Source organism: Ovis canadensis, chromosome 2 (assembly GCF_042477335.2).
Source record: "Ovis canadensis isolate MfBH-ARS-UI-01 breed Bighorn chromosome 2, ARS-UI_OviCan_v2, whole genome shotgun sequence".
NCBI lineage: Eukaryota > Metazoa > Chordata > Mammalia > Artiodactyla > Bovidae > Ovis > Ovis canadensis.
In genome coordinates, this window is record NC_091246.1 from 48,292,405 (window position 1) to 48,314,467 (window position 22,063).

Below are 22,063 nucleotides of genomic sequence, written 5' to 3' on the forward strand. Positions count from 1 at the left end.
CCCAACCCATGTCCATTGAGTCGGTGATGCCATCCAACCATCTCATCCTCTGTCGTCCCCTTCTCCTCCTGCCTTCAATCTTTCCCAGCGTCAGGGTCTTTTCCAATGAGTCAGCTCTTTGCATCAGGTGGCCAAAGTATTGGAATTTCACCTTCAATATCAGTCCTTCCAATGAACACCCAGGACTGATCTCCTTTAGGATGGACTGCTGGATCAGCTCACAGTTCAAGGGACTTGCAAGAGTCCTCTCCAGCACCACACTTCAAAAGCATCAATTCTTCGGCACTCAGCTTTCTTTATAATCCAACTCTCACATCCATACATGACCACTGGGAAAACCGTAGCCTTGACTAGACGCACCTTTGTTGGCAAAGTAATGTCTCTGCTTTTTAATATGCTCTCTAGGTTGGTCATAACTTTCCTTCCAAGGAGTAAGCGCCTTTTAATTTCATGGCAGCAGTTGCCATCTGCAATGATTTTGGAGCCCAGAAAAATAAAGTCTGACACTGTTTCCACTGTTTCCCCATCTATTTCCCATGAAGTGATGGGATCAGATGCCATGATCTTCATTTTCTGAATGTTGAGCTTTAAGCCAACTTTTTCACTCTCCTCTTTCACTTTCATCAAGAGGCTCTTTAGTTCTTCTTTGCTTTCTGCCATAACGGTGGTGTCATCTGTGTATCTGAGGTTATTGTGCTTCCTCCAGCCCAGCATTTCTCATGATGTACTCTGCATGTAAGTTAAATAAGTAGGGTGACACTATACAGCCTTGACATACTCCTTTTCCTATTTGGAACTGGTCTGTTGTTCCATGTCCAGTTCGAACTGTTGCTTCCCGACCTGCATACAAGTTTCTCAAGAGGCAGGTCAGGTGGTCTGGTATTCCCATCTCTATAAGAATTTTCCACAGTTAATTGTGATCTACACAGTCAAAGGCTTTTGCATAGTCAATAAAGCAGAAGTAGATGTTTTTCTGGAACTCTCTTGCTTTTTTGATGAACCAGTGGATGTTGGCAATTTGATCTCTGGTTCCTCTGCCTTTTCTAAAACCAGCTTGAACATCTGGAAGTTCACGGTTCACGTATTGTTGAAGCCTGGCTTGGAGAATTTTGAGCATTACTTTACTAGCATGTGAGATGAGTGCAGTTGTGCAGTAGTTTGAGCATTCTTTGGTATTGGAATGAAAACTGACCTTTTCCAGTCCTGTGGCCACTGCTGAGTTTTCCAAACTTGCTGGCATATTGAGTGCAGCACTTTCACAGCATCATCTTTCAGGATTTGAAATAGCTCAACTGGAATTCCATCACCTCCACTAGCTTTGTTCGTAGTGATGCTTTCTAAGGCCCACTTGACTTCACATTCCAGGGATGTCTGGCTCTAGGTGAGTGATCACACCCTCGTGATTATCTGGGTCATGATCTTTTTTGTACAGTTCTTCTGTGTATTCTTGCCACCTCTTCTTAATATCTTCTGCTTCTGTTAGGTCCATACTATTTCCGTCCTTTATCGAGCCCATCTTTGCATGACATGTCTCCTTGGTATCTCTAATTTTCTTGAAGAGATCTCTAGTCTTTCTGATTCTGTTGTTTTCCTCTATTTCTTTGCATTGATCTCTGAAGAAGGCTTTCTTATCTCTCCTTGCTATTCTTTGGAACTCTGCATTCAGATGCTTCTATCTTTCCTTTTCTCCTTTGCTTTTCGCCTCTCTTCTTTACACAGCTATTTGTAAGGCCTCCTCAGACAGCCATTTTGCTTTTTTGCATTTCTTTTTCTTGGGGATGGTCTTGATCCCTGTCTCCTGCACAATGTCACAAACCTCTGTCATAGTTCATCAGGCACTCTATCTATCAGATCTAGTCCCTTAAATCTATTTCTCACTTCTACTATATAATCATAAGGGATTTGATTTAGGTCATACCTGAATGGTCTAGCGGTTTTCCCTACTTTCTTCAATTTAAGTCTGAATTTGGCAATAAGGAGTTCATGATCTGAGCCACAGGTCAGCTCCCAGTCTTCTTTTTGCTGACTATATAGAGCTTCTCCATCTTTGGCTGCAAAGAATATAATCAGTCTGATTTTGGTGTTGACCATCTGGTGATGTCCATGTGTAGAGTCTTCTCTTGTGTTGTTGGAAGAGGGTGTTTGCTATGACCAGTGCATTCTCTTGGCAAAACTCTTGTTAGTCTTTGCCCTGCTTCATTCCGCATTCCAAGGCCAAATTTGCCTGTTTCTCCAGGTGTTTCTTGACTTCCTCCTTTTGCATTCCAGTCCCCTATAATGAAAAGGACATCTTTTTTGGGTGTTAGTTCTAAAAGGCCTTATAGACCTTCATAGAACCGTTCAAGTTCAGCTTCTTCAGCATTACTGGTTGGGGCATAGACTTGGATTACTGTGATATTGAATGGTTTGGCTTGGAAATGAACAAAGATCATTCTGTCGTTTTTGAGATTGCATCCAAGTACTGCATTTCGGGCTCATTTTTGACCATGATGGCTACTCCATTTCTTCTAAGGGATTTCTGCCCACAGTAGTAGATATAATGGTCATCTGAGTTAAATTCACTCATTCCAGTCCATTTTAGTTCGTTGATTCCTAGAATGTCGACGTTCACTCTTGCCATCTCCTGTTTGACCACTTCCAATTTGCCTTGATTCACGGACGTAACATTCCAGGTTCCTATGCAATATTGCTCTTTATAGCATCAGACCTTGCTTCTATCACCAGTCACATCCACAACTGGGTATTGTTTTTGCTTTGGCTCCATCCCTTCATTCTTTCTGGAATTATTTCTCCACTGATCTCCAGTAGCATATTGGGCACCTACTGACCTGGGGAGTTCGTCTTTCAGTATCCTACCTTTTTGCATTTTCATACTGTTCATGGGGTTCTCAAGGCAAGAATACTGAAACGGTTTGCCATTCCCTTCTCCAGTGGACCACATTCTGCCAGACCTCTCCGCCATGACCCGTCTGTCTTGGGTGGCCCCACATGGCATGGCTTAGTTTCATTGAGTTAGACAAGACTGTGGTCTTTGTGATTAGATTGACTAGTTTTCCGTGATTATGTTTACAGTGTGTCTGCCCTCTCACAACACCTACTGTCTTACTTGAGTTTCTGTTACCTTGGACGTGGGGTATCTCTTCACGGCTGCTCCAGCAAAGCACAGCCACTGCTCCTTACCTTGGACGAGAGGTATCTCCTCATGGCCGCCCCTCCTGACCTTGAACGTGGAGTAGCTCCTCTCGGCCCTTGAGATTTCTTTTGATTAGTATTACACAGTATATATTTCCCCGTCCTTTTAATTTCAAGGTTTTTGCATCCTTAGGTTCAGATATGTATTTTGTAAGTAGTGTATAGTTAGACTTTACTATTGTATCTTTGCCAAAAATCAGTTCTACATGGGTATGTGGGTCTGATTCTGGACTCTATTCCATTGGTCTGTCTATCTTTATGTCAGTATCACAATGTCTAAATTACTGGAGGCCTACATTAAGTGTTAAAATCCACTAGTGTAGGTCCTCTAATTTTGATTTTTGGGTATACTAGTCTGTAATTTTTAAAATAATATTTAGGTATTATAAGAAATGCCCAAATATTATCTGGCTTGGATATAAGGGTAATGGTGGAAAGTAATTGGAAAGTAATTACCCCAAGTAATCATAATCGGAAAGTAATCTCTTTAGTTTTGGGGAAAAGTTTTTGTGGAAGTGGAATTATTTCTTCCTTAAATATTTGGTAGAATTAGCCAATGAAGCTTTCAGTGGAAAGTGCTTAGAAATATGTTTTTTTGAAAGAGAAAAAACACATGCTGAATTTTTGGTAGTGATTTCAACTCCAACTAAATAATACAGGGTTTTTATTTAATTTCCTCAATTTTATATTTGTATCTTATTCTGAAAATCTTGATTTTTAATAGCATTAGCATGATTACTCATGGCTTTATCTATAATGTGTGTGTGTTTAGTTCAAAATAATAATTAGAGTATTCAATATCTTTAATCTAATTTTGTTTTACTATTAAATATTTTCTTTATCCCAAATCAAAACTATAAACCACGGTAAAGTCAGGAGCTATAAATTCCATTCCTGACCTCACCTTGCATTTTGGTCCTTTGATGTTGTTTTTTGGAGGGAGTGAGGGGGTAAGGGGGCAAAGATACATATATATACATAGTCCTATTTATTTTCTAAGTTTCTTTTATATTTCTTTCATCTCTGCACCTGGCTTTTTTCACTGAACAGTGTATCTTAGTGAGTGTTCCTCAGAAGCACAAAGGAATCTTTTTCAGTCTTTTATATAACAGCCTAGTACTTTGTTGTATAGGTGTACCATACTTTAATTAACCAATGTCCTACTGATGGGTATTCAGGAAAAATAGTAACTTTTAAAAAGATGTTTCCACAGTCCAGTCCACTGCATTGTAGCATTGACTAGTAGAACTATTTAGCCTAATTTTAAGCATTTTTACTAAAAACTGGTTCATTTATATATTATTGCAAAAATTCATTTTATAGTATGCTAGGTTTACTGTGTGGCATGATGAGGACTGAATGAGTTTTTTAGTTAGGAAAGGTAAAGTTCTGTACTTTTTATTATTTCTTTGAGCTGGTTTTCATGTATTAGGGTAAGCATAAGACTTTGTAGCCTTTTCCTTATAGCAAGTGCTTCTGTTTTTCTTAAAAGACTTCTTGCTTATACAAAAACTTTTACCCCTCATCTAGGTGAGTGATGGTATGATCACTCAACTAGTGCCAGACATCCTGGAATGCAAAGTCAAATAGGCCTTAGGAAGCATCACTACGAACAAAGCTAGTGGAGGTGATGGAATTCCAGTTGAGCTGTTTCAAGTCCTAAAAGATGATGCTATGAAAGTGACACACTCAATATGCCAGCAAATTTGGAAAACTCAGCAGTGGCCATAGGACTGGAAAAGGTCAGTTTTCATTCCAATCCCAAGAAGGCAATGCCAAAGAATGCTCAGACTACCACACAATTGCACTCATCTCACACGCTAGCAAAGTTAATGCTCAAAATTCTCCAAGCCAGGCTTCAACAGTATGTGGACCATGAACTTCCAGATGTTCAAGCTGGATTTAGAAAAGGCAGAGGAACCAGAGATCAAATTGCCAACATCCATTGGATCATGAAAAAAGCAAGAGGGTTCCAGAAAAAACCTACTTTTGCTTTATTGACTACGCCAAAACCTTTGACTTTGTGGATCACAACAAACTGTGGAAATTCTGAAAGAGATGGGAATACCAGACCATCTGACCTGTCTCCTGAGAAATCTGTATGCAAGTCAAGAAGCAACAGTTAGATCTGGACATGGAACAACAGACTGGTTCCAAATTGGGAAAGGAATACATCAAGGCTGTATATTGTCACCTTGCTTATTTAACTTATATACAGTGTATATCATGTGAAATGTCAGGCTGGATGAAGCACAAGCTGGAATCAAGATTGCCAGGAGATATATCGATAACCTCAGATATGTAGATGACACCACCGTTATGGCAGAAAGCAAAGAAGAACTAAAGAGCCTCTTGATGAAAGTGAAAGAGGAATATGGAAAAGTTGGCTTAAAGCTCAACATTCAGGAAACTAAGTTCATGGCATCCGGTTCCATCACTTAATGGCAAATAGATGTGGAAACAATGGGAACAGTAACAGAAAACAGTTATTTTTTGGTGCTCCAAAATCACTGCAGATGGTGAATGCAGCCATGAAATTAAAAGATGCTTGCTCCTTGTAAGAAAAGCTATGACCATTCTAGACAGCATAATATTAAAAAGCAGAAACATTACTTTGCCAACAAAGGTCCATCTAGTCAGAGCTATGGTTTTTCCTTTAGTCATGTATGGATGTGAGAGTTGGACCATAAAGAAAGCTGAGCACTGAAGAATTGATGCTTTTGAACTGTGGTTGTAGAGAAGACTCTTGAGAGTCCCTTGGACTGCAAGAAGATCAAATCAGTCAATCCTAAAGGAAATCAGTCGTTAATATTCATTGAAAGGACTGATGCTGAAGGTGAAACTGCAGTTCTTTGGCCACCTGATGCAAGAACTGACTCATTAGAAAAGACCCTGATGCTGGGAAAGATGGAAGCCAGGAGAAGAAGGGGAATATAGATGGTTGGATGGCATCACTGACTCCATGGACATGCGTTTCAGCAAGCTCTGGGAGTTGCTGATGGACAGGGAAGCCTGGTGTGTTGCAGTCCATGGGGGTCGCAGAGTTGGACATGACTGAACAACTAAATTGAACTTACCCCTTAATTTATAGTACCAATTTAGTCTAATTAATTCCTTGCTCAGGTAATAAAACCCACCATTTTTATAACACCTTAAAGACATGTTTTCTCATTAATTTATCAGGTTGATAAAGGGCTTATGGCTGATATATCCTGTAGTATTCTGCTTCAGAAAGTATTGACTCCTAAGCCAAACAGATTAATGTCTAGTAAATACATGCATATTAAGATATCCTAATATTATTTCAAATTTCTGTGATTTGGTGAATAAAATATTCTTCTCAGTCTCATATGACCAGTGGTTCTGTTTGCTCATATTTGTCTTCTATTTAAAGAATTATATTAATAATAAGTGAAAGCCGCTCAGTCATGTCCGACTCTGCGAGAATTCTCTAGGCCAGAACACTGGAGTAAGTAAGCTGTTCCCTTCTTCAGGGGATCTTCCCAATCCAGGGATTGAACCCAGGTGTCCCGCATTGCAGGCAGATTTTTTACCAGCTGAGCCACAAGGGAAGCCCATGTTAATAATAGTCAAGCATATTTACTCCTTTATAAATCCTCCATGGAGGTTAACAAAGAGTTATATGATCTTAATTACATCATCTTTTCTCCAAACCTACTTCTGAGAACCCATATTCCATCCTTAACTTCTAATACACCATTTTAGCATTCTTTGATCTTAGGGAATAAATGCAACCTTGAGTTACCAAAATAGTGTATTTTTACCTCTTCCAAGGCATTGCAAAGACATTAGAATGCTTACATACAGTCATTAACCTTCTGCTTACTTCCCTTCCCCCAGTTTATATGTTGTTTTTATTTTATGTATTTTGTGTCAAACCCCACAAGGCATAATTGTTGTTTTGTATAGTCAGTGGTCATTTTAATTTTTAAAAAATTTTATGGCGGTATACCGCCATACTAACCTAACTGTACATAGCTAAAACATACAAATTAAGTTTTGCCCTATGTGTACACCCATGAAACTGTCAGCACTCATCTGAGTATATATCCTCTGGTACTGTTGTTTCTACCATCTGATCTCCTAGAAAATTAAAGACAGTATTGCAATTCTGTTTTGTTTTGTAACTGCTAGGAATGGAGGTAGTGCTAGAGAATTTCCATGGTTTTTGTGCTGCTATTTTAAAATTCCTTCATTTTAGAACTCAGTTAAAAACATTTTGTTTCACCTGTCTTTAGCTACTTATGCTCTCTCAGGTCCCCATCAGTCTAAAAATGTAGTGCACCTTTACCAGTCTCAGACTTGTGACTAGTATGGCCGTTGAGCTTCACTAGGACTTCTGGTGGCTCAGCAGTAAAGAATCCCCCTGCCAATGCAGGAGATGTGGGTTTGACCCCTGGGTCAGGAAGATCCCCTGGAGAAGAAAATGGCAACATACTCCATTATTCTTTCCTGAGAAATCCCATGGACAGAGAAACCATGGCAGGTAGTAATCCGTGGGGGTCACAAAAAGAGATGGACACGACTTAGGAATTAAAACAAGTGTCTAGAAACCATTGATTTCTCCTAGTAGCTACCTCTTAGAAGTAACAGCTGAAAAATTTCAAGGCTTTTCCATTCTGATTGAGTCTGTATCTTAGTAATTGTGATTCCTAAAAGTGAAATCAGCATACATTTTTACTCAGTTTCTTATTTTGAAACTCTGAATACTAATTTTAATGATTTGGGTGAGAATATACCCTTAGATCATAGTAAAGGGATATATATATATATATTTTTTTTTTTTTTTTTTGGTGTATACTCTGAGTTTTGCTTTTAATTGTATTAGCTTACAGAAAATTTTCATATGTGGGATTATAAATACTTCTTCTAGCCATGAATCTAATAGTTTTAGCCTTTAAGAGTGATTTAAATTTAATTTTCTTTTACTAAATACTGTAAGATCCTTACAATATAAAGTAATTTGAATGACTATTTTCAAAATTGGAATTTTGCACATTCCAATTTTTTTTCTAGACTGCATCTACAATAATATGACATTTATTAAGAATTTACTCTTTTATGCATTTGAGTTGTCTCACTTAGTCCTTAAAATAACTCTGTGTGGTAGAAATTATTATCCCTATATAACAGATAAGAAATAAGGCATGAGGAGTTGATGCACCTTGCAAATTCAACGGCCAGTAAAATAGCTTTGAGGTTTAAACCAGGCAGTATACATCTGGAACCTAGCCTCTTAACCAGTATGAACCTTGTCATGATTAGTTTCTTTTTTCTAATGTTGGAAAAGAATTATATGAACCAAAATGTTCTCCCTAAATAATTGTAAGATTTTTACAGCTGGGCTAAAGGGCCCACTGAGACCAAGTTTGAAGGTAAAGTTAATTTTTGTTTTCGTTCTTTTAGCTGATATAGCCCAGAGATATAGGATAAGCAAATACCCAACCCTCAAGTTGTTTCGTAATGGGATGATGATGAAGAGAGAATACAGGGGTCAGCGATCAGTGAAAGCACTTGCAGATTACATCAGACAACAAAAAAGTGACCCCATTCAAGAACTTCATGACTTGGCAGAAATCACCACTCCTGATGTAAGTCATTGACTTTTGCTGGATCAAATGAGCATAGCCTGCTTGATTCATGTAAACAGATTCTTAGGAAACCAAAGAATCTATAGACATTTTCTTATAGTTCACTGCAGTGGATTTTGATGTATACATATACATAACAAGTTGAATTTTTCTTGAATTAATTCTCAAGGGGAATGCTAATGTTTTGCTGAGCCTTTGAATAAAATATATAAAGCAATAAAGTTGCACTAATTCAATTTAATTGAGGGCAAAGGGTAGCCTGAATTACAAAGAAATAGAAGTTAATGTCAGGCACACACAACCACAGTTTCCTTTTTCTGCTTAGTGGCAACCCTCAGGGTCTCTGCTCTCATTACTCCTGTAGCAGCAGTTTGTATAAATTTTAGTATCCTCTGACCTAACCACCCTTAATGATACATTAACAAGGTCTTTTTCTTTGTACACCAAGAAGTGTTTTAAAAGCAAACAAAAACATTAAGTTTGGGCTTCAGATTGTCATTGCTAAATTGTCATTGCAACTTGATTCTTACCCTGCTTACAAATGAACAGGTTAGCCAATTCATTTCATGGATTCTGTTAGAAGACATAAGGCTCCTGGTCAGAGACAACAGTTTTCTTGCTCACATCACAGCAAACAGTGTGAGCATGGTTGCATTTGTTTCCTTGTCCCCCAAGTCCTGGAGGTGAAAGAGGGCCAGATGGATCCCTGCTCACGCAGGGGGTTGTGACAGGAGAACTCTAGGCTTGGGAAATATCTGTCTCAGACCCAGCAGTAAGCCTGCTCTCTGTCCTGGAGGGAGACATCACCTCATACTTGAGCCTTGCTCCCTATAAGCACAACCTTGAGAGATGACCTGGATCAAGAATGGTCAGACTCTTGGATCTTGGGTATACCTAAATGTTTAAAAGTGTGAGAAACCCATGATGGAGTCTCTGCCAACAGCCACACATTACAGATTGATGTATTGTTTTAACACACCTTAGAATTAGTCATCTTATTTAGGAAAAAAACTGTCACCAACTAAACAGTTATTATTTCTTGAAATTTTAAAATAAAATGTTATTAGGAAATTATTACATTAGATGATAGTTCAGACTGTTTTAAACCTAATGTAATCTTTAATAGTTATGGGTTAGGTGTTAAAAGCTGGTTACACTTCATTTGGAGATAACTGAACAGCAGCTAGGTAAATGAAATAAAATGTTTTTTAAAGAACTACATATGTTTATAAAGTAATTACATACTTTATTTTACAGCGCAGCAAAAGAAATATCATTGGATATTTTGAGCAGAAGGATTCAGAAAACTACAGAGTTTTTGAAAGAGTAGCAAATATTTTGCATGATGATTGTGCCTTCCTAGCTGCATTTGGGTAAGTAGCCTAATTGGTACAGTGTGTTGGTGGTTGGGTCAGCTCAGCTGCCATGTTAAATTCTTGTTGTGTGTGGTGGTTTTTTGAAGATGACCTCTCATAAAGATTATGTCAGTCCTTTTAAAGTCACTAACAAGTTTTTATGCCTATCTCTGACCTCTCTTTTTAGGAGTTTAAAAGTCTGTTAATTATTCTTTCTGTACGATATTTTTCAAAATGTACATAAGAGGAAAAGGATGGACCAGCTTTTCTTCTGTCTTTTCCCTACCTCAAAGGAACATGCTCATTCCACAGCTAACTTCTCCACTAGCATCCCTACAGTTGTCCCTTCAAAATCCTCTGCGGCTTTGATCCGTCAGTTGTCGTTGCTTTCCCATGTTTTCAGTCTGACCCTTTTCATGAACTGTTTTCCTTTTCCAAAAGCATGATTCTCTCATTCCTAATCTGTCTCTTCTGTCTCTTGAACTATTAACTCAACTCTTTCTTTTCATTCTTAAATTTTTTTCAAAGATTAGTTATGCTTGACTACCCTGAATTTCTCATACTCTAATGGTTCAAATATGTTAACCTCCTGAAAACTTTTACCTCCATTACCCTAAAGAAATCTCTCTGCACAGTCACAAAGTGACTTCTTAATTAGCAAATCCAGTGGTCTTTTTTCCAATCTTAGTTCTCTACAATTTCTCTGAAGGATGTGACCCTGAGCTACCCTGTCCTTCTTCTGCTATGTCTGTACTTTACCTTGAATCTCCCTGGTTTGTTCCTTACATTTCTGATTTCCCTGGCTTTATCTTCTTTTTTTTTTTTCCTTTCTCTTTCAAAATAGAATCATTCTTATGGTTCTGTCCTTGAGTCTCTTCTCACTGAAGATTATCTCCACCATCCTTTGATGTTTTGCAATACTATCTGTTTTCTTTGACCTGTAACTGATAAGATTCAATTGCAGTACCTTGACTAGTACAATTGTAGTCTTGAGTAGAGCCCAGATTTCGGGCATAGTATTTCCTCTCCAGTTTGTGACCTTTTCCCTTATTTTAAATGCTTCTGTAGGTTCTGTATGTGTGTTCTATTGTAAACATTATCAGTGTTTTATGAGGATGGTTGTACAGAGTAAACAATGAAGGAACATCTCCCTTACGTTTTCTGCATTACTGTTTCCAGCCATGCAGGCCCCTCACTATTCCTCTAACACTGCAAGCACACTTCATAGCAGAGCGTTTATCCTTATTGTCTCTATCCAAAGGGCTTTGTCCAGATATCACCTCAGTTACTAGAAACAATCTGGGGTCAAAAACAGCCATTTACTGCCAAAACTTCTAATCCAAAGATAACATACTCAATCACAAAAACAGCTAACTAAAATGTCCCTTAAAAAAAAATCTGCCTTGTACTAAACTTTTCCTTCAAATGTATGCTTTTCTTGGTGTTGCATAATCTTATAAGTAGGAAAGATGGAAAGGTATGTATTTCAAGTTATAGTTCATATGTTGCAAAACAACTAGCATATTTCCTAAGCGTGCTTGCTCAGTCATGTCTGAATCTTTGTGACTCCATGGACTGTAACCAGCCAGGCTCCTCTGTCCATGGGATTTCCCAGGCAAGAATACTGGAGTAGGTTGCCATTTCTTATTCCAGGGGATCTTCCCAACCCAGGGATCAAACCTGCATCTCTTGCATCTCTTTGGCAGGCAGATTCTTTACCACTGTGCCACCTGGGATACTTTAGACATATTACTGCTGTTATTTTTCTTAAAAAATATTATCACTGTTTCTCTCTTTCTGTTAGGGTTGTTTCAAAACCAGAAAGATACAGTGGAGACAACATAGTCTATAAGCCTCCAGGGGTAAGTTGCTATTTCTTAGTGTGTATAATTTAAAATGTAAATATATGTATACTATAATTTATAGTTTTGTACATGTTAATATTCACCGATTCATACAGTTTTAGTATTGGAAGGAACCTTAAGACATCATTTTGTCCTAATCCAAACCTTTTAAAGTAAAGATGAAAACACAAGCCTAAAGTCACACAGGCATTTAGTGGCAGAGCTGGGACTAGAGACCCCCTGACCCCCAGGCCTTTCCCACTTCTATTTCACCTTCAGTCTGGGACTCACGTTCAAAACAATGCTTCAGAGGTCTGTGGTCATCACTCTAGCTTGAATGAGACTAGCCAAACTCCCATGTCTCCTGGTGTATAAGTTCACCTGGTACTTGGCAGATACTAAGGAGCGCTAGGTTGTTTTTAACCCTTGGCTAAGAAGTTAAGTGTATCTCAACTTAGAAGTAGCTGTTTAGACCCAGGTGATGGTAACCACAAATAAGAAAGACAAAACTCACAGTTATTATTACCCCAAATTGACCTAACAGTCTGAAAAAGCTGGCTTAAAACTCAGCATTCAAAAAGCTAAGATCATGGCATCCGGTCCCACCACTTCATGGCAAATAGATGGGGGAAAGCTGGAAGCAGTGACAGATTTTCCTTTCCTGGGCTCCAAAATCACTGAAGACAGTGACTGTAGCCATGAAATTAAAAGACACTTGCTCCTTGGAAGAAAAACTGTGACAAACCTAGACAATGTACTAAAAAGCAGAGACATCATTTTGCCAACAAAGGTCCGTATAGTCAGAGCTGTGGTTTTTCCAGTAGTCATATATGGGTGTGAGATTTGGACCATAAAGAAGGCTGAGTGCTGAAGAATTAATATTTTGAATTGTGGTGCTTGAGACAACTCTTGAGAGTCCCTTGGACAGCAAGGAGATCAAACCAGTCAATCCTAAAGGAAATCAGTTCTGACTACTTATTGGAAGGACTGATGCTGAAGCGAAGCTCCAATGCTTTGGCCACCTAATGCAAAGAGCCGACTCATTGAAAAAGACCCTGATGCTGGGAAAAATTGACGACAGAGGATGAAATGGTTTGATAGCATCACTGACTTGACATGAACTTGAGCGAACTCTGAGAGATAGTGAAGGACAGGGATGTCTGGCATGTTGCAGTCCACAGGGGTCACAAAAAGATGGACACAACTTAGTGACTGAACAACAAAATACATATATACAATACAGGTTTATATGGATATGTATGTATGTATAACTGAGTTACTTTGCTATACAGAAGAAATTAACACAACATTGTAAATGAACTATGTGTGTGAAAGTCACTCAGTTGTGTCCAACTCTTTGTGACCCCATGGACTATACAGTCCATGGAATTCTCCAGGCCAGAATACTGGAGTGGGTAGCCTATCCCTTCTCCAGTGGATCTTCCCAACCCAGGAATTGAACCAAGGTCTCCAGTTATCAGGGAAGCCCATAAATCAACTGTACTTCACTAAAATAATACAATCAGCTACCTTCCTAGGTGTAAAACTCCAGGAAAGTTTGTGAGCTTCTCTGTGCTTTAGTTTGTTCATTAGTAAAAACAGCCATGATAATACTAGTACCTGCTTTATGGGGATGTTTTGAGGATTAATTGAGTCAACACATACAAGGTGCTTAAAACACATACAAGGTGATAAAACAATGCTTGGTCACAGTAGTTGGCTTAGGTAATGTTAGCAATTTATCATCATTTTAGGCACTTCATAGGTACTGATTTTGAGTGAATGTGGAAACAGATAACAGCAGTTAATTTTAGTTTAGATTTATATAGTATCATGTATTTTTCAAGGCTTTTTCACTGGAAGTCTCCAAATTTTCTTCTGACATTTTTGAAGGGAGAGATAGTTCAATTAAATCATTAGGATAATTCTTTTCCCAACACCTGCCGGCTATTGATGAAGATACTGATAAGCATTTACTTGATGCAAATCCAAGGGAAAGTGGAAGGCTTAGGCATCACAGATTAGATAATCAGGTCCCTCATAATCATAGTTAGCAGCTTATTACCATCAGTAGTCCTCTTTCTCAGAAGTTCCATGATTTTTTGCTTCTTTTATATCCCGTGTAGATTTTCTAAGCTCATAGATGGCTTAAGAATGCAGTTTTGCTAGCACAGGTTAGATGTTTACTTTTTTCTTTGTTTTTGTAACAGCATTCTGCTCCAGATATGGTGTACTTGGGATCTATGACAAATTTTGATGGGACTTACAATTGGATTCAAGATAAATGCGTTCCTCTTGTCAGAGAAATAACATTCGAAAATGGAGAGGTATGGCTTTCTAGTGTATGTTGCTATTTTTAATCAAGACTTCCGAAAGAGCAAGCTGCTTCTACCCATCTTGCTGTTTCAACACAGAACTTACTGTTACAGTGGACACGTCATAGCTCTTTCCATAATACAGGCCAGTGGGCCACTGCTGCTGTCCCAGATCCCACTGTTGTATTTCCTGCAGTAGCAGTGTTTCATGACCACCTTGAAAATGAGTTTGAAGGTGATTCTGATCCACCCTTGGTTGAAGATTCTTATTTAAGGAGATTGCTTTAGAAGCAATGTTCTGCAGATTTTAGTTAGAATCGATTATATACAGTGAATAATCCTTTGCTTTGAAAATGTTTTTCTGATTCCTCTCCTAAAAGAATGAAACTGTGTTCTCTTTCCATTGTAAATAATGAAAGCAATTATTATTACCATGTAACTGTCCTCAGTGATCCCATGTGCCTGAAATAAAGCCTATCTCCAGTTCTTAACAACTCCCATAAAAGCCTAGGAGGTTGGAGGAGCAAATACAAAGGGCTGTGTCTGTTTTTAAAAAGACATCTCTGTTTTTAACTGTATTTGAAACATAGCTTTCATTTCATTTTACTCCTTCACTTTCAAAACCCACAGCCTAAGAATGTAATTTTTAAAAAAAAATTTTTACCTTAAAACTTTCAATATGGATATATGCTTCAAAAGAATAAGTACATAGCTCAGGTATTAATATACAACTCAAGAAATTATCACAGAATAAACACTCTCATATAATTCCCACCAAGTCAGAGGTTGGCAATTCTGTAAAAAGTGAGTATTTTAAGGCTTTGCAGCTCATACAGTGTGTTGCAGCTATTCAACTTGCAGCCTTAGACAGTACATAAATAAGTGTGGTTGTGTTGCAGTAAAGCTTGCTTGCTTGGTTATTGTCTTAGTTTTATCCTTTCTACTTTCTCTGTTCCCTGGGCTTCAGGTATGTTTATCTGAATTAATTAACATTTTTATTGTAGCAGCTCATTTAGACCTTAGAGACTCAGAAAGATCTAGTAACCTGTCATTATTCACTGCTTTGGCAGTTCTTACAGGGTTAGTTTCAAAACAGTTTAAAGGTACAGACCTGGAAAATCTTGAACAATTAAACAGAGGTCTGTCCTTCCACCCCCAACCCTGCCGCTCATCTATAGTAGTTGGCACATTTAATGAAATTCTTTAAACTTGTTACATTTCATAACCAATTACCCACAAATCCTTTAAAATATAAGGAAAGATTTGTTAACCTGTAAATTTGGTTGTCTTGCTCTCTTTCTCCTGAATTCTTGACTACCTACTTTAAAGAATATATTGGTACAGATGTGGACATGAGTACATTGGAAGCTCTAGTAGGTTAAACTATCAGCTACTATGTTAATGTATGTAAATTAGTTTAGCAAACTAATTCATATTTTCAAACTACTAATTTATTACTTCTCTCTTTAACAATTGTCAGTTCACCTATATTTGTAGGATTTCTTTTAACAAAAAATTTTGTTACAAAATTAGTAATTTTATTACTAATAAAGTAATATATTTTTTCTACTTTTAACTTCTTAGCTCTTAAATTTTCTAAAAAGTAACATGCCACATGTGAGGCACTGAGAAAATGTTCTGAGAGTTCAGAACAGATTCAAGGTATTTTTGTGTGTGTATATGCACAAGGTATATATATAAACATACACATATAAGTGGAAATATTTGTTAATAATGTTGATAAATTGTATATTGATTGAAAACTGGCTATATTATGGGGTTTTTGTCTTTTGCTCTGTATCACACTTTTCAGCTGTTGGTAGATCTCATGTAAGTGGAGTGGTTTTTGCAGTAAACCTTAGAATAAATGTAAGTTTGCAAATCAGTTAGATTTATTTATTGCTGTACACTCAGTTTTTCATTGTTATCGGTGAAGAGTGTTTATCCTCTCATTAGTCAGCTCATTTTTTAAATACCATGGCTTCATCCAGTACTAGGTCACAGGTCAGCCAAGTGGTTACCTTAAGGCAGGTCAGTTCCCACAGTACAGGACACAGGGGGCCATTCTCAGTGGCTCCTTCTTCCACTGAGGCATTTATTTACACCATTGGTCTCTTTTTCCTGGAATGTTGCAGCTGCTTTATGTTACATGGGCTGAGGTTAAATTGTTCCTACCTAGAAAATAGCTAGAGCTGAATGGAGAGGCCTGATAATTCTCATTGAATACTTCTCTATACAGGAACTGACAGAAGAAGGACTGCCTTTTCTCATACTCTTCCACATGAAAGAAGATACAGAAAGTTTAGAAATATTCCAGAATGAAGTAGCCCGACAATTAATAAGTGAAAAAGGTAGAAGATTAAGGTGTTTATATCCTTCTTTTCTCTTTTTTTTTAACTTTCCCCCCTTTCCATTATATTAATATTGACATAAATATATTTGGATTAAAAACTTAAGTTATTTTAACTCAACTCCTAAAATTACATGAAAATATGGGGAAGGGAGGTATGAGTAGAGATAATGCAAAGCAGTAGCTTTTAAAAAAACACAATTTTTTTAGCTTTTTAAAATCAAGTAGCATGAAAAGTGGGATCATGGGTGGACAGTGTGTTTTAGGCACTTTCTTCCAGCACCTTGATGCTTGTCTAGTCCTTTTCTAATAGTTCCAGAGATACTGCTGAGAGGACTTACACAGCCTGATTAACATTTACTGTATTTCTAAATGAAAGTAAGTTGAGTAGTTCTCCGCAAACTTCTCCAAAGCATCAAAAGGGAATTTGCATTATCACCACTGGAGAAGAAAGTCAAACAAAATAGACTGGAGGTTTTATATAGAGCCATGCCCGTATCAGTCTCTGTAAATATTTTGGGAATTGTAGATTAAAAATCAACCAGTAGGGACTGGAAGGGCATCCTTGATGAAATGAAGATGTTCCCATGAGAACAGACCAGGATAATCTCCAGGGCAAACGACTGCCCAGAAAAATTTAAAATTCACTATTGCATTTCTAAAGAAATTACACTCTCTGCCTTAAAAATTAAAATCCTACCTCTTTAAGTGTTGTAATATTTAGGTTTTAGTCTTTGTAATCTATATTACTCTAAAGCATGTTGGGAAGTTTTTAGTATATCACTTTTTATGAACTTGCAAACTTATGAAAATATAATAAAGAATATTCTAATCTACCTCTCCAAATTCTATTTCTTTTTAAGGTACAATAAACTTTTTACATGCTGACTGTGACAAATTTAGACATCCTCTTCTGCACATACAGAAAACTCCAGCAGATTGCCCTGTAATAGCTATCGACAGCTTTAGGCATATGTATGTGTTTGGAGACTTCAGGGATGTATTGTAAGTATTCATTTTGGTTTTTTAAAATCACTGATCTGTGTCTCAAAAATGAACTTAAAATGATTGTTTGGATATTTTAAATAATCCTATGTTGAAACAGTAATGCTGTGTTATTTGGAAGGAAGAGTTTTGGTTTTTTTGTGTTTTTTTTTTAAACTCCAGAGTGTAGTATGAATGACTGTGGGGAATTTCCCTGGTGGTTCCATGGTTAGGACTTGGTGCTTTCACTGCTGTGGCCCTAGGTTCAATTCCTGGTCAGGGAACTAAGATCCCATGAGCTGCGCAGCAAAACCAAGGAAAAAAAGAAAATGTTAAATGACGATGAGAATTATGATATGTCTCTATAGAAATGCCAGAATTAGATAATCTTAAATGCTTGGGAATTAATTTCTGAAAGAAAAATTTTGACCTATGAGAAATTTGTTTTGAATTGAATTTAGTCTTTGTCAGCACATCAAGGAAGTAGATTAAAGAAAAAGAATAATATTGGTGCTCATTTGTGACTGTGTGTCAAGAATGTTAGTGGTATTTAAGACCAGAAGATGGCTATGACAAAGCATTTATAAAGGCATACAGCTAAGAACCTTTCCAAGAACAGATATGCTTTCTGACTCTGTTCTCATAGTGTTAATAAACATAAACCTAGTAACTACCACAGATACTACTATTTATATCAGCTTTCTGAGATGCTAGATACAACAGTTAAAGTAGAAATGTTTCTTCGTATATGAAAAATTTAAGCAATACAAGTATTAATTCAAAAGACCTTTTTCTTTTCAAAATTAATTTAAATATCACCCATTTTAATGTTTAAAGATTAAATTTCACAGTTTGAGGGTGATTTGAAGTCCTATTGCAGAATGGACTACCTCACTCACTTCTGAATATTTTAATAGAGATATGGTTGTTTGATAGAAGAAGATTCTCAGTCCTCACATAGAGGAGGTCTCCATTTGGGGTCCTCCCTCAGGCAAGTCATGGGGTCGCAGAGTCGGACACGACAAAGCGACTTTCACTTTCAGGCAAGTCACTTCTGTTTACTTGTTCTTTTACACTTAACATGTGGTTGGTGGTACAGCCACCCTAATGAGATTGTTATAAAAATGAATGAGAGATGATGATTGTGTTATGAACCATTAATTACTTAAAAACATTAGTTGTTTTTATTTTACCTCAGCAATCCCCCTCCTGTCTACTCATATTCAGCCCACAGTGTCTGTACTTGTTCCTCCCAGCATCGCCTTTCTCCAAGCCCCATCTCCTCTCCTCCATGAAAAACTTCTCCAGAACATTAGGTCCTACCTTAGGCGTTAACATCTCCAGAAATCTTGAATCAGTGCCCCTCTGCTGAACCCTGTCAGAGCACTTACCACATTATAAAACCCAATTGCCTATTCCCAGCTTATCTCCTTTTTCTACCTGGTTGTGAGTTCTTGGACTGAACTGGGGATCCAGTCTTAGTAAACTTTTTATATTATATATAAACCATTGGTTTTATTTTATATATAAACCAGTGGTTTATATTATACAACTGTCATATAGAAGACCCAGATAAATATTCAGTGAGTTAATATGCTAAGTGGTATTCTTCCGAGTGTAGGTAAAGTGAAAACATCTAAATTGCTGAGCATTGTGTGAGCATTGACTGTTGTACTAGACAGAAATGTCTTAGCTGGTTGCATATCCTTTTCCTCTTACTTCATTGGCTTGCCTCCAGAGGCTGTAAACTCTAGCTAAAAGAACAGACCTTATAGGAGAGGGGGCAGCTCTTGTAGTGGTTGAGTTTACTTCAAGAGCTTCCAGGCAGTGACAGTGTTTGGTATTAAAATGCTGCCCTCTTCATGGGTTATTTGCATGAAGTTTTATATTTTCCTACCTCTGGTAGTGGGCAAATCTTGGGTTGATTATCTACCTCTTCCTTTCACTGTAAATTTCCAGCCCTAATTATGAAGTTTCAAGTTAGCCAAAGTCAAGAGGATGCTGACTCAGGTTAGGTTTACGAGTCAGAAACCAAACTATGGCCAACTTTGGCTTTTATTCCCAGGAACATTGTTATACATGAAGGGAAACCTGTGACAAATTTCACCATGGCTATCTTTTACGTTTTCTCCTCCAGTTCTGAAGTCAGATTTAAAACACTCTAGCCTTTCCAATCCCATCTTGGTGTCTGTTAGAGTACCCAAACTAAGATCAGCGGTCATATTATTTATCACATGACCCAATCCCCCTATCCTCCAGCCACAGTTCACTGGACCAAGAGATGGGCATGTTACCAAGAAAAGCTAATTTATCAGCTGGAAGCACTCTCTCTGCTTGTGCCCTGGTGCAAAAAGACAGAGTCAGTAAAATTCCCCAAAGAAACATGGAAATGGGAAATGATTCTTTCCCATCCTGCAAGTGTTGAGTCCTGTGAGCAGGGAGGGAGATAAGAGAAGTGATTATATTTGAAGCTCTGAAACAAATTACTTTTAATTTCTCCCTTAGGTGCCTGATTTCCCCTCCTAGGCACTGTTTCCTCTAATATTTTTTTAATTATAAGGAGGCACATGCTGTGTGAGCTACAAACTGAGCCTATGTGAATAGATGTTAGTGTTAAAAAATAAAAGACATGCAGCAAAGTGAATCTGACACATTTAATGGCTTGTGTAATTGTTATTGTGCTGCATGGTAATTAAGGCTTAAATGATAAGCCGTTTCCATAAATTACTGTAATTACTATTACTTTTACTTAGTAACTCAGCAATTCTGGAGTCAACTGGTAGAAGTATGTGGTGGTAAGGAGAGGGAAAGCAGATTTATGATACAGTCTCCTCCCATGCTAAAGGCAGGCACTGCAGCATGGTGTGGGGAGCTGCTAACCAGTATTCTGTTCATCCCTTATTTCAGAGAACCTGAGGTTTAGGGATGTAACATAACCAGCAAGGCCACACCACTAATCACTGGCAGGGCTAGAAGTCATGTCAGAGTATATTGAACCCCCAAACCTCAAGCTCGTAACACTTGATACCAAAACAGTTACATTTTCAGTACATACAAAGGCAGCCTAAGCGTGAATGTGAAAGATGTTTGAAGAGGCACTGTTTGTTAATACCTGAAACTGAATCACACATCTCTGAATCCTTAGTTGTTTTATATCTATCTATCTATCTATCTATCTATCTATCTATCTATCTATCTATCTGTAGTTTGACCAGATTGATTTCTTGCCAAATGTAAAGATTTTATATGGAGGTAGAATAGGGGGAAGTTTTGAAGCCTAAGCACATAGGGATAGGCCTAGGAAATGTTCGCCAGCCCTGAGAGAAGAGAATAAATGATGGGGTCTAGTGTAAAGACTGTTGAAGGGCTTTCTGGAGAAACTTACCTTCTAAAAATTGTGGCCTGCAAATCCCCACCATCTGTTCCTTTGCTCAGGGGTTCTTAGGTAAGCTCCCACCAGAGCCCCAGTGACGGGAAAAAGCAGCAGGATGTCAGATCACTCCTAGGGAAATGAACAAGTTACTCTAAGGCTAAGGAGTTCCCCAATTCTGAGATCTAGGTCATTTATTTCAAATCACTGCATCACTGAAAATTATTATCATAATTCCTTAAACTACTCAGGGGGCATGGTTGTGAGGAGATGAGAGAGGCAACATGAAACTGAAACTACAGGGGTGGGTATCTCCCTAATTTAGCAGTTTGGTTGCTGCCATGATGAACTAGCCTGTCTCCTTCAACTTAGAGGGAACAAACCAGGAATTGAATGAGATGATAAAGAACTTAGAGGGATAGGTAAAAGAAATGTTTACCCTTGTAACCCTGAAAACCTGGTTTCATTCTTCATTATCTAGGGGTTCTTTTTTTTTTTAACCCAAGTCAGGCTTTTGACTGAAAAAAAAAATGGTGCTGCAAAATCTTTTATGTGTGTGTATAGTTTTATTTATGGCTGTGCTGGGTCTTCATTGCTGTGCCAGCTTTTGTCCAGTTATGGTGAGCGGGGACTGCTCTTCATTGCAGTGCACAGGCTTCCCACTGCAGTTGTTGTGAAGCGTGGACTTTGGGATGTAAGGGCTTCAGTAGTTGCAGCACACGGGCTCCGTAGTTGTGGCTCATGGACTCTAGAGCACGGGCTCAGTTATTGTCGCATATATGGGCTTAGTTGCTTCGAGGAATGTGGGATCTTGGACCAGCGATCTAACCCATGTCTCCTGCGCTGGCAGGCAGATTCTTTACCCTGAGAATCTTTTTAAAAGGCCGGTATTTAGTTTTCATCATCTCTTGCTATACTAAGTGCTTTGTGGTGGCATTAGTAGATGTTCATTAAATGCTTTTAATTTGCTCTTAGTTTCATCACTTGTTATAAGATTAAGAGTTTGACTATTCTGAATGTATATATCTGGAATATATCCTA

At 37.9% G+C, this 22,063-nt stretch overlaps 1 protein-coding gene across 1 annotated transcript in view; it reads left to right on the forward strand.

The window, feature by feature from the left end:
* The window catches only part of ERP44 (endoplasmic reticulum protein 44), a 100,343-nt gene that overhangs the window by 69,648 nt on the left and 8,632 nt on the right, over positions 1 to 22,063 (forward strand). The window contains exons 5-10 of the mRNA XM_069576062.1: positions 8,620 to 8,804; positions 10,062 to 10,177; positions 11,964 to 12,021; positions 14,214 to 14,330; positions 16,558 to 16,669; positions 17,532 to 17,673. Coding sequence (XP_069432163.1) covers positions 8,620 to 8,804; positions 10,062 to 10,177; positions 11,964 to 12,021; positions 14,214 to 14,330; positions 16,558 to 16,669; positions 17,532 to 17,673 — 730 coding nt within the window. The remainder of the gene's footprint in view (positions 1 to 8,619; positions 8,805 to 10,061; positions 10,178 to 11,963; positions 12,022 to 14,213; positions 14,331 to 16,557; positions 16,670 to 17,531; positions 17,674 to 22,063) is intronic.